This window comes from Panthera uncia, assembly GCF_023721935.1.
Source record: "Panthera uncia isolate 11264 chromosome B3 unlocalized genomic scaffold, Puncia_PCG_1.0 HiC_scaffold_1, whole genome shotgun sequence".
Classification (NCBI taxonomy): Eukaryota; Metazoa; Chordata; class Mammalia; order Carnivora; family Felidae; genus Panthera; species Panthera uncia.
In genome coordinates this window covers 131,569,322-131,581,741 of record NW_026057582.1, presented here as the reverse complement: position 1 = coordinate 131,581,741, position 12,420 = coordinate 131,569,322, and the positions used below count along the sequence as shown (strand labels likewise).

The following is a 12,420-nucleotide window of genomic DNA, read 5'->3' as shown; positions in this document are numbered from 1 at the left end:
TTTCTTTAATGACTAAAAATGTTGAACATCTTTTCATGTGTTCATTAGCCCTTTGTGGATCTTTGGTGAAATGTCTGCTTAAATCTCTTGCCCAAGTTTTTATTCAGTTTCACCTATTTTCTAATTTCTTTTGTGTTTTTTTCTTTGTTGCATGGTTTTTGTTTGTTTGTTTTTTAAAGTGTGTTGGTTAATTTGAAATATTTAGGTTTTCCCAGATGACTTGTAATTGAATTTTGTTTTAGAGAACATGTTTTAAATGAATTCACTGTTATTTATATATGGTTTAGCATGTTGGGGTGCCTGGGTGGCTCAGTTGGTTGAGCGTCTGACTTCGGCTCAGGTCATGATCTCACAGTGCGTGGGTTCGAGCTCGTGTAGGGCTCTGTGTTGGCAGCTCGGAGCCTGGAGCCTGCTTCGGATACTGTGTCTGCCTCTCTCTCTCTACCCCTCCCCCACTCATGCTCTGTCTCTGTAAAAAATGAATAAATCTTAAAAAAAACTTTTTTATATGGTTTAGTATGTTTTCTGTTTTGGAGAATGTTCTTTGTGTACTTGAATAATACTCTGCTTTCATAAGGTGGAGTTCTGTAAATGTCCATTAAGTCAACTTAGTTAATAAATAGTCTTATTCAAGTCTTACATACCTTTCCTGACATCATGGCTAGTTTTGTTATTGACAGTGAAATATTTTAATATTTAACTGTAGTTGTTGAGTGATCTGCTTTCAGTTCTGTTACTTTTTCCTTTGTGTATGTTGAGGGGTTCAGGTGTTAGGTTTGTGCATGCTTGTAATTGTTCTTTGTTCCTGATGTGTTGATCTTTTTATCATGAAATGCCCCTCTTTATCTCTAGTAATATTTCCTGTTCCTTAAGTCTATTTTGTGTGATGTGACAGCTCTTTAGCTGTCTTTTGGTAACTGTTTGCATGTTATGCTGTTTCTGTCCTTTTACTTCAATTGCTGTTTATGAGTTTAAAAATGTGTCTCTTGTAGACAACATGTAGTTGGATCTTCCCTTTTTAATTGAGTCTCTGCCTTTTGAAGAATTTAATTCATTCACATTTAATGTAATTATTGATATGGTTGGATTTATGTCTACGATTTTACTTTTCTCCCTAATATGTCTTACTCTTTTCTATTTCTCCTTTACTGCCTTTTTTGTCTCAACAAGTATTTTATAGTGTGCCACTTTAACCCTTCTGTTAACTGGTTTTTTTAAAAAGTTATTTTCTTACTGGTTGTTAGGGTTTTTAGTATGCATCTCATCCCAGTCTTCTTTAGATTAATATTAGTTTAATTCTGGTAAAATATAACAACTGTTCTCCAGGATGGCTTCGTTTTTATTTCCTTCCTTGTGTTGTAAACCCAAGAAGACAGTGATAAAAGTATTGCTTTATCCAGGTTTGTCTTTTAAAGTAATAAGAGAAAAACATATAGTCTTTCATATTTACACATTTATATTATCATTTCCAGTTATATTTATTTCTCCCTGTGGAGTTTGTCACTGGGTTAAAATCACTTTTTAGCTTACAGGACTTCTTTAGTATTTCTTGTGAGGCAGGACTACTAGCAACAAGTTCTCTATTTTCATTTGTTGGTGGCTGTCCTTTTTTGACTTTTGTTTTTCAAGGATAGTTTAAGACTCTTCAGAAGATGAGTAGAGAAGCTTGACCACTCTAACCATGCTGCCCTGACTACTGCGTTAGTAGATTAGGCTGAAACTATTTCCCTTTTTTTCAGGCACCCTCACTACGGTGTGCTTCTGGGAGTGGAGCTCCCTCGGCACCCCTCCTTTCTCTGCCTTCTCTCAGAGCAGAGTTTCTGAGTCTCAGCACTATTAACATTCTGGGCTGGATAATTCTTTTTTGCTGGGGTATGTCCTTTGCATTATAGGTTATTGAGCAGCATCCCTCGCCACTACCCCACCACATGTCAGTAGCTGCCCTCTTTCTCAGTGGTAACAACCAAAAATGTCTCCAGACATTCCCAGTGTCCCCCAGGGATTGGGAGACATTGGGCATCACCACCAGTCGAGAAACACTATGTTAGAGGTTCTTTTCCTGTCACACTGCACCCTGCCTATCCCATCTCCTTGTTGTCCTCTTGCCTGTCCTGTTTCTTCTCACCTGGGTCCTCTGTCCCTTCCTCAGAGCTCTGTGAGTCGATAGTAGCCTGAGGATGGAGGCAGTTGCCCTCTTCTCGTCTTGAACAGTCTGTTGTACCTTCTGTAATGAGACCCTGTTCATCACATATTAGCATAAGGCCGAGTTTTTATAAAGCATGCTTTTCAAAGGTACAAGTGCCGTAAAACATAACGTAGAAAAGTTTAGAAATAGTCAAATTGTCAATTATTTATTATTAACCTTTGTTTTCTGAAATAGAGTGTTTTCCTGTGTATTACTTTATAGTTTTCATATTGGGTCTTTTTGATACACTGGAAGTGTTTGCTTCAGAATGCTGACTTAGATGATGAAAATGTGTCCCTTATCATTCAATAAGTTGGATGGACTGAGGTCAGTTTCAGGTCTTCTATGACTAAGGTCAATAAATATCCTTTGGTCTTCAAATTCTAAGAGAAGTAGTACATCCTACATAGCACCACTGAGATGAGATGAGATGAGACTATTCTACATAGTAGGAGTCTTGAGGCACCATGCAACATCTGTGCTTGTCCCCTGAAAAAAGAATGTGGTGCATAGTTTCCACCAATGAATGGTTAGCTAGATTTGCCCTTTTGTACTTGACTACTGGAGTGGATGGTAGGGATTTTGGTTCCTAATTGGTCATAATTACTTTTTTGCTATTTAGCAACTGTGGCGTTCCTAGTAGACATGATTATTCTGATAGTTCATCCAAAGTGTTCTTTTGTGGCCAGTTGAATTACTTTTGGAATGATGGATTGGAGTTAGAGATGTAGTTTTGTGTGTGTGTAAGAGAACTTTTTCTCTTCGAAAGCTTTGTTTTTAAAGCATTGTTTTCGGGGTGCCTGGGTGGCTCCATTGGGTAAGCATCTGACTTCAGCTCAGGTCATGATCTCACAGTCTGTGAGTTTGAGCCCCGTGTTGGGTTCTGTGTTGACAGAGCCTGGGGCCTGCTTCAAATTCTGTCTCTTCCTCTCTCTCTGCCCCTTCCCTGCTCGTGCTTTGTCTGTCTCTCTCTCTCTCTCTCTCTCAAAAATAATGAATAAACATTAAAAAAATTTTGTAAAACATTGTTTTCAAACATATTTTTATTTTTTATTTTTTTTACGTGTTTATTTTTGAGAGGGAGAGAGAGAGTGCAAGCGTGGGATGGGGGAGGGACAGGCAGAGGGGGTGGACAGAGGATCTGAAGCAAGCTCTGTGCTGACAGCAGCAAGCCTGATGCGGGACTCGAACTCATAAACCATGAGATCATGACCTGAACTGAAGTCAGGACGGTCAACTGACTGAGCCACCCAGGTGCTCCTCAAACATTTTTTAAAAGATTGTTTTTCCACAAAGATTCATGCAACTCCATTAGTTAAGGAATTAAGATTTACCTTTGTTTCTGCCTGAGCTTGGTATGCAGAGGACTAAAATCCAGTATTTTCCTCATCCTTAGCTGTAGTTCCTTCGATTCCAGATGGTGCTACAGAACCACTTGGTCCTGTCAAAGAAATGATCCACCGAAGAAAAATTATTGTACAGAGCGGAATTAAATTTGGTCAGATAACTTTTTTTTTTTTTTAAATGTTTATTTAGTTTTTCAGAGAGACAGACAGACAGAGCACGAACAGGGGAGGGGCAGAGAGAGAGGGAGGCACAGAATCTGAAGCAGGCTCTAGGCTCTCAGCTGTCAGCACAGAGCCCAACACAGGGTTTGAACTCATGGGCCTATGAGATCATGACCTGAGCCGAAGTCAGACACTTAACTGACTGAGCCACCCAGGTGTCCCTGAGCCACCCAGGTGCCCCTGGTCAGATAACTTTTGTACCTTCATCTCCTCAACTGTGACAGGCTATTACTGTGTTAAATTTTTTAAATTAATTAATTAATTTTTAAATTTACATCCAAGTTAGCATATAGTGCAACGGTTTCAGGAGTAGATTCTAGTGATTAATTCCCTGTGTATAACACCCACTGCTCATCCGAACAAGTGTCTTCCTTAATGCCCCTTTCCCATTTAGCCTATCCCTCCTCCCACTACCCTCCAGCAACCATTTGTTCTCTATATTTGAGAGTCTCTTATATTGTCCCCCTCCTTGTTTTTATATTATTTTTGCTTCCCTTCCCTTATGTTCATCTGTTTTGTATCCTAAATTCCTCATATGAGTGAAGCCATATGATACTTGTCTTTCTTTGACTAATTTTGCTTAGCATAATACCCTCTAGTTCGAGCCATGTAGTTGCAAATGGCAAGATTTCATTCTTTTTGATTGCTGGGTAATATTCCATTGTGTGTGTATATCACATCTTCTTTATTCATTCATCCGTTGATGGTTATTTGGGCTCTCTCCATATTTTGTCTATTGTTGCTTGTGCTGCTATAAACATTGGGGTGCATGTACCCCTTTGAAACAACACACCTATATCCCTTGGATAAATACCTAGTAGTGCAATTGCTGGATCGTAGGGTAGTTCAATTTTTAGTTTTTTGAGGAACCTCCATACTGTTTTCCAGTGGCTGCACCAGTACATTCCCACCAGCAGTGAAAAAGGTTTCTTCTTTCTCTGCATCCTCGCCAACATCTGCTGTTTCTTGAGTTGTTAATTTTAGCTGTTGTGATAGGTGTGAGGTGGTATCTCATTGTGGTTTTAATTTGTATTTCCCTGATGATGAGTGATGTTGAGCATCTTTTCATGTGTCTGTTAGCCATCTGGATGTCTTCTTTTTTTTTTTTTTAACGTTTATTCATTTTTGAGAGATGGAGAGAGAGACAGAGCATGAGTGGAGGAGGGGCAAAGACAGAGGGAAGAGCCCGATGCGAGGCTCAAACCCATGAATTGGAAGATTATGACCTGAGCCGAAGTCAGATATTTAATCAACTGAGCCATCCAGGTGCCCCTGGGTGTCTTCTTTAGAGAAGTGTCCATTCATGTCTTTTGCCCATTTCTTCACTGGAGTATTTGATTTTTGGGTGTTGAGTTTGATAAGTTCTTTATAGATTTTGGGTACTAACCCTTTATCTGATATATTATTTGCAAATGTCTTCTCCCATTCTGTCAGTTGCCTTTTAGTTTTGCTGATTGTTTCCTTCGCTGGTCTATTACTGTTTTTTAAATCCAGAAGTTAGTTCTTTTTCTAACCAACTGTAATCTGTTTTCTTAGCACATGGTCTGTCCAGTCAGTTTTCCTGCATGGTGGCTCTGACCAGACTACTACTCTTTTTAGCAATTTGATCACTACCCTTATTAAAATATGTACCAGTCGGGGCGCCTGGGTGGCGCAGTCGGTTAAGCGTCCGACTTCAGCCAGGTCACGATCTCGCGGTCCGTGAGTTCGAGCCCCGCGTCGGGCTCTGGGCTGATGGCCCGGAGTCTGGAGCCTGTTTCCGATTCTGTGTCTCCCTCTCTCTCTGCCCCTCCCCCGTTCATGCTCTGTCTCTCTCTGTCCCAAAAATAAATAAAAAACGTTGAAAAAAAAAAATTAAAAAAAAAAAAATATGTACCAGTCATTTACTTTATAAATACTGTTCTGCAAAGCGTGGTGCTTGGTATTAAAAATACAAAAAGATAAAGCAAGCCCCAAGAATTGAGTGTATAATCACTTGCAAAATGTACTGCATACCCACTCCACAAAATAACTCAGTAGAGCAGATTTCAGAGATGTAACCTCTTGGTATAAGATTTGTTTTTTGTTTTGTTTTTGCTTCTGCTTCTGCCTCTGCTGTCTAGGCCAGTCTGAATTTGTTTGCATATTTATCACATGAATTCTAGCATACTGTTTTCATTCTTTTAATTTTCTTCTTTGTTATTCCTTAGTAGAGTGAACTTCTATTTTTCTAAAATCCCAAAGTCTGGAATATTTAAGCAATCCAAATTGTTCCTACTTTTGTGAGAGTCATATGTTATGTACACAAGTTGATAATAGGGATATATCTAAAATAACCTCTAGGCTGTGCATGGTGTTATTGTTAAGTTACTTACTGCTATAAGCCTATACCTTTTATGTATGTGGTATTTTAAGTTGACAGTATTCTGCTTTAGAGAACAGCAAACTTTTTCTTAAAGGGACCTGATAAGAAACATTTCCAGCTTATAGGCATTATGGTCTGTTACAGCTACTCATCTCTGCTGTTCAGAGGGAAAGCAACCATAGGCCATTCATAAACCATTCAGTGTATACATAAAGGGATTCTTAATGCTTTTTAGTAAGAATACACTAAGTAGGTGAAAATATTTGTTGTCTAGCACAGTAGGGGAAGTAACTTATAAATAAGGTTTATATTTAAGTTTTTAGACTAGTATAGTTTTAATTAATGATAATGAACGTTAAGTAAATTGAAATGTTCTCTTAAATTTGTCTCCCAGCTCTTCAGAAAATAGCTTGATATGGTGATAGTTCCTGATGTCCAGTTGCTTCATACATTTTGTGTGTGACGTGCCATCCCTAGCATTGAGATAGTTCAGTTGGCCTTGTTCATTTTAGTCTTCTTCCTAGTTTTAATTCCTCATTTATTTTTGTTCCTGGAGTATTTTCATAGAAGTGTGACAAAATACAACTTAGGTTTATCAGGCTATAAGCTCTAGTGATGTGTTTAGATTTCTACCCCAAAAGATCTTTTTGCCTGAACTTCCTGAAGATGGCTGTTTTGTTCATTCCTAGGTGTTACCGAGGCAGGTGTTGACCCACCTCGCAGTGCCTGGTGAAATGCGTGGCCGTTTATCAGTTCAGAAATGGCAGCAGGCTCTCTTGATGCCAGTGCACACTAGCGGTGCTGGCATTTTCTCTCTGACTTTCCATTTTAGCAGAGAGTAGTTGCTTTGGAGTCTTACAGAGCTCTAGGAAATGTTGAGCTATTTATTCCGGAACATGACTGGCCTCAACAGAGGAGGGCTGCCTGGTATCAGAGGGCAGACCACGCAGCAGCGATCAACTGAGTGCTAGGCTTGGTCGATGGCATGCTCTCCCCTACTGAGCTTTAGTTTGCACACAGAACCCTGCTAGCTCCTCCAAGTGCATCATTGGCTTTCTAGTGGCAAAACCGTGTACTTCTTTCAATCCTCATGAAATAAATTTCCTTCATTTTTGGGGTTTGTTTTTGAAAGAAATCTGTTCACCGTGTCCTATTCTGGACTTCTGCCACAGGCCCGTTAGTAATCAAAGATAATTGAATTAAGATTGAAATGCAAGGGGGCACCTGGGTGGCTCAGTCAGTTGAGCGTCCGGCTTTGGCTCAGGTCACGATCTCACGGTTCATGGGTTCGAGCCCTGCATCAGGCTCTGTGTTGACAGCTCAGAGCCTGGAGCCTGCTTCAGCTTCTGTGTCTCCCTGTCTCTCTCTCTGCCCCTCCCCTGTTCATGCTCTGTCTCTCAAAAATAAATGAACATTGAAAAAAAGTTAAAAGATGTTGAAATGCAAGGAACTTTCCTCTATAGAGTTGAGGCAGAATTATTATGGTGACAAGTTTTTTAATTCATTAAAAATTTTTTTTAACATTTATTTTTGAGAGATAGAGTGGGAGAGGGGCAGAGAGAGAGGGGGACAGAGGATCCAAAGCAGGCTCTGAGCTGAGAGCAGACAGCCCCATGTGGGACTCAAACTCACAAACTGCAAGATCATGACCAGAGCCAAAGTTGGGCATGTAACTGACTGAGCCACCCAGACGCCCCTAAGTTTTAGAATTTATTGTTAATAAAATTTGTGTCTTCAAGTTCTAATACTATTAAATTGGTGTCACTTGTGTTACTGTTCTTATTTGGGGGCTATAGTTTGGTTACTGTCATCATAAATCCACTGATTTTTTAATCTATGAACAGTGAAGATTATTGATGGAAATTATGTAACTGACTTTACCTTTGAGTGGTGACAGCTGTAATATTGCCACTAATTCTCTTACCTTTGAATTTGTTTCCTAAGAAATTGCAGCTTATTAAAAGATAGCTTATTAGTTTTTCTGAAGAACATTTCATAACAATAACTTATGTATACTTACTCATTGCATGTTATACAGAAGTGTCCTGTGAACTCTAGATCCAGTCTAAGAATTGGAAACCCAGTGTTATCCAGTGTAGACTCATTGGATTGATTCAGTGGGTTTTCTCTGTAGACTCATTGGATTGATTCAGTGGTTTTCTCTTTCCTTACTGTTTTCCCCTCTCTTGTATTCCTGAGCTAGTGACTGATAAAATTTATCTTTCCTTATAGGGAAGAGTCTTATTTTGTTTGTTGTTTGTTTACAGATTATTTTTTCCATTTAGTTAATTGAAATTTTAGCTTGAAAAACTGCTGCTTTTTCTTCTCGGTTGCTTCTGTAATGAACACTGTCCTGTTTTATTTCCAGGTTTGAATTCTGGGAAGATTTTGAAGAGGACCATGGGAAAGGAAGGGAAAACGGCTATCAGAGTCTCCATAAGGTGTTGGAACCCTTCCTTCTCCGTAGGGTCAAAAAGGATGTAGAAAAATCCCTTCCTGCCAAAGTGGAACAGATCCTCAGGGTGGAGATGTCTGCTCTGCAGAAGCAGTATTACAAGTAAGCTGTGGGCCGGGTCAAGCCTCAGTGGTATTAACATCAGTACAGAGAAGCCATAAGATAGACAGTTGACAGACTGCTTTTTTCAGTGATGCCTCAACACAGATTTAAGAAGCAGTATACTCATGGTTAGAAAGAGGAAGTTTTATTCTTGCTTTTTTCTTTGGGTGAGAATTTGCACAGCACTTTTCATTATGTGGGTAGTCCGAAGTATATGTTAAATTTTAATGCTAATCCCCTTCCAATAAACAGGTATATTTCACTCAGTCATGTATTTCTTCTCTGCTACTCAATTCAGTCAGTTACTAAGATTCTACAAAGTGGCAGGCATTGTGCTAAACACTGGGAGTACGAAGATGGGTGGAACATGTTCCTGCCAGAAGTGTTGCTCAGTAGGGAAGACAGAGTAGAGACAAGTGGCGAAAACACGTTTGTTTACTAACTGAGGCAGATGCAGGGGGCTGTGCGGGTTTAGAAGGAAAAGTGTTCCCCTCTGTGCTGATGGGGGAAGATGCTCTCCTTTCTGGCACCCCAAGTGGCCTGGCCAGGTTATGGACTTGGTTTAGGTTATGATGAGTTTAAGGCAAAATGCTGGATTTGGGACAGGGGGTAGTATATAATATGCTCGTCATGGGCTTTAGTTTTGATTATTTCAAGTTAAATCTGGAGTAATTATAACTACATACCGTGAAAATTATAGTCTAAGGTTAAAAGTTTGGTAATCTCTCTAATAATATGCCTTGCTTTTTTTTTTTTTTAATTCAAAACTTAAAAAATTTTTTTATTTTTTTTTAATTTATTAAAAAAATGTTTTTAATGTTTATTTATTTTTGAGACAGAGAGCGCGCGCATGAGCAGGGGAGGGGCAGAGAGGGGAGACACAGAATCTGAAGCAGGCTTCAGGCTCTGAGCTGTCAGCACAGAGCCCAACGTGGGGCTTGAACCCATGAAACGTGAGATCATAACCTGAGCCAAAGTCAGACGCTTAACCGACTGAGCCACCCAGGTGCCCCAAAAATATTTTTATTTTTGACAGAGAGAGGTGTGTGTGTGTGTGTGTGTGTGTGTGTGTGTGTGTGTGTGTGGTGGGGGCGGGTAACAGAATCTGAAGCAGGCTCCAGGCTCTGAGCTATTAGCACAGAGCCTGACGTGGAGCTCAAACTTACAGACCATGAGATCATGTCCTGAGCCAAAGTTGGACACTTAACTGACCGAGGCACCCAGTCCCTGCTTGTTTTTAATGAAACCAAAAAAACCACAGGATTTTAGTGGTCAAAAATTACTATCTGACCCTTTTGCCTCATACTACCTTGACTTTTAAAAATCTTTTTATTCTGGGAAATCTCTGCTATGTACCGAAATAGAATAGGAGGTAGTCATGTACCCAGAGTCAACCCAGTTTCAGTTACCCACTCATAGCCAGCCTCAGTTCACCTGTATCTTCATTTGCACCCCCATTTCCACCCCTAGATTGTTTGAAACATGGTTCAGGTACTTATCAAATGTTTCTGTAGGTACCTAAAAGATAAGGACTAAAGTGAGACAAAACAACAGCAACAACAAAACCAAACTTACAGATACAGAGAACAGAACAGTGGTTGCCGGGGGAGGGGGTGAGATGGGGGGTGAGAGGAATGGGTGAAGGGGGGGGTCAAAACATATAAACAAACATCTGGTTATAAAATAAGTAAGTCATGAGGATGGAACATGCAGCATGGCAGTTATGATTAATAATACCATATTGTATATTTGAAACTTGTTAAGAGAATAGATCCTAAAAGTCCCCACCACCGAGGAAAAAGGTTTTTCTAACTGTGTAGGGTGATAGATGTTAGACTTACCGTGGTGATCATTTTGCAGTATATACAAGTATCAAATCATGTTGTACACCTGAAGCTAATGCAGTGTTACATGTCAATCATACCTCAATAAAAACATAACTTCAATACTATTATTATACTTAAAATATCAATAATTCCTTATTTTTATAATACTTAGTGTTAACATTTCCCTGGTTGTCATATACATAATGTACACAGGCACATACACACATGCACACAGATGGCTTGTTTGCAATGGGATGTAAGTAAGCTCCATACATTATGACTGGTTGGCATGTCTCTTCAGTTTATTTGAACCCGTTTATCCCGTCCTTGTAAATTTTTTGAGAAGAAACTGAGTCTGTGTTCTCTAGATATTTTTCACAGCCTGGATTTTTCTGATTCTAGCTCCGTGGCATCATTTAATATTTTTATTTGATCCCTTCTCATTTCCAGATAAGTGTAGATGTTTGATTAGACTCAGATTCAGTATGAGTATTTCATAGAATGCAAAGGTACATTCTTTCATAGGAGATTGTCTTCTTGTGATATTAGCAAGTATTTGGTAAGCATTGCCTAGATCCATTACTTCATTAGGGATTACAAAGTGGTGCTATTCAAATTTTAGTACTCCTTTGTTTATTAGCTGGAACACTTCTACAAAAAGAAACTTCCCTGTTTCAACTGAGGAACAGTTCATATAGGAGAAACAGAATAAGTAAATGCATAATTCTTTTTGATTTTTGACATTTAAAAAACACTAATTTTTAAAAAAGTGTTTTTTATTTTAGAGCACAAGTGGGGAAGGGTCAAAGGGGGAGGGAAGGAGGGAGGGAGGGAGGGAGGGAGGGAGGGAGGGAGGGAGAGAGAGAGAGAGAGAGAGAGAGAGAGAGAGTGTGAGTCAGTCCCAAGTAGGCACCATGCTCAGTGCAGAGCTGGACACCAGGCTTGATCCCATGATCCTGGGGATTTCAAGCTGAAATCAAGAGTTGGATGCTCAACCGACTGAGCCACCCAGGCACCCCAACAAAATATAATTTTTTAAATTGAAATATGTTTGGGGTGCCTGGGTGGCTCATTTGGTTAAATGTCCGACCTCTGCTCAGGTCATGATCTCGTGGTTTGTGAGTTCAAGCCCCATGTCAGGCTTTGTGCTGACAGCTCAGAGCCTAGAACCTGCTTCAGAGTCTGTGTCCCCCTCTCTCTCTGTCCCCCCTCTGCTCGCTCTCTGACTCTCTCTCTCAAAAATAAACATTAAAAAATAAGTAAATTGAAACATGTTTGACATATAAAGTACAAATATAAGGTGTATAACGTGTTACTTTGATATAGTTACATACTATAATATATTGTCATTGTAGTGTAGTTAGCATCGGTATCACATTACCTAATGATCCTTTCTTTTTAGTGGTTGGAGTCATTAAGTTCTAGTCTCGTAGTAGAGTGGATGAGTATATGATACTGTTGTCTGTATTCACTATGCCATGCATTAGATCTTTAGGGATCATTTACTACTCATTGCAGTTTGTACTTTTAAACAACATCTGTCCCATCCCCACATTTCCAGGTAATCACTATTTTACTTTGTGTTTTTATGAGTTTGGCTTTTTTAGATTCCCCATATAAGTGATACTATATATATAGTACTTGTCTTTCTCTGTCTGACTTAGCACAGTGTGCTCGAGGTCCATTCATGTTGGATATTTGACATTTTTAAAAGAAACAATAGGTTATCTCCATTTCTTCAGAGGTTTTGACCAATGAGATTTGTTTTGGTATGATTGTGAACTCCTCAATAAGCAAATTTGTGCTTCATTCTGTGACAGGTATTGTTTTACACTCATGGTTAGAATGACTCCCATTTTTAGCTGGGAGGAGCTTATTCAAGTTGGTTCTGAGGCCTTTTGACATAATCCTAGCAGTAGTTGATAGCTTTTTGCTTTCTG

General features: G+C 39.4%; 1 protein-coding gene across 7 annotated transcripts in view; it reads left to right on the top strand.

The window, feature by feature from the left end:
* Positions 1-12,420, top strand: part of CHD2 (chromodomain helicase DNA binding protein 2) — a 124,173-nt gene that overhangs the window by 54,504 nt on the left and 57,249 nt on the right. For all 7 annotated transcript variants that reach the window (XM_049614060.1, XM_049614058.1, XM_049614056.1 and 4 more), the window contains one exon: positions 8,466-8,654. In XM_049614060.1, coding sequence (XP_049470017.1) covers positions 8,466-8,654 — 189 coding nt within the window. The remainder of the gene's footprint in view (positions 1-8,465; positions 8,655-12,420) is intronic.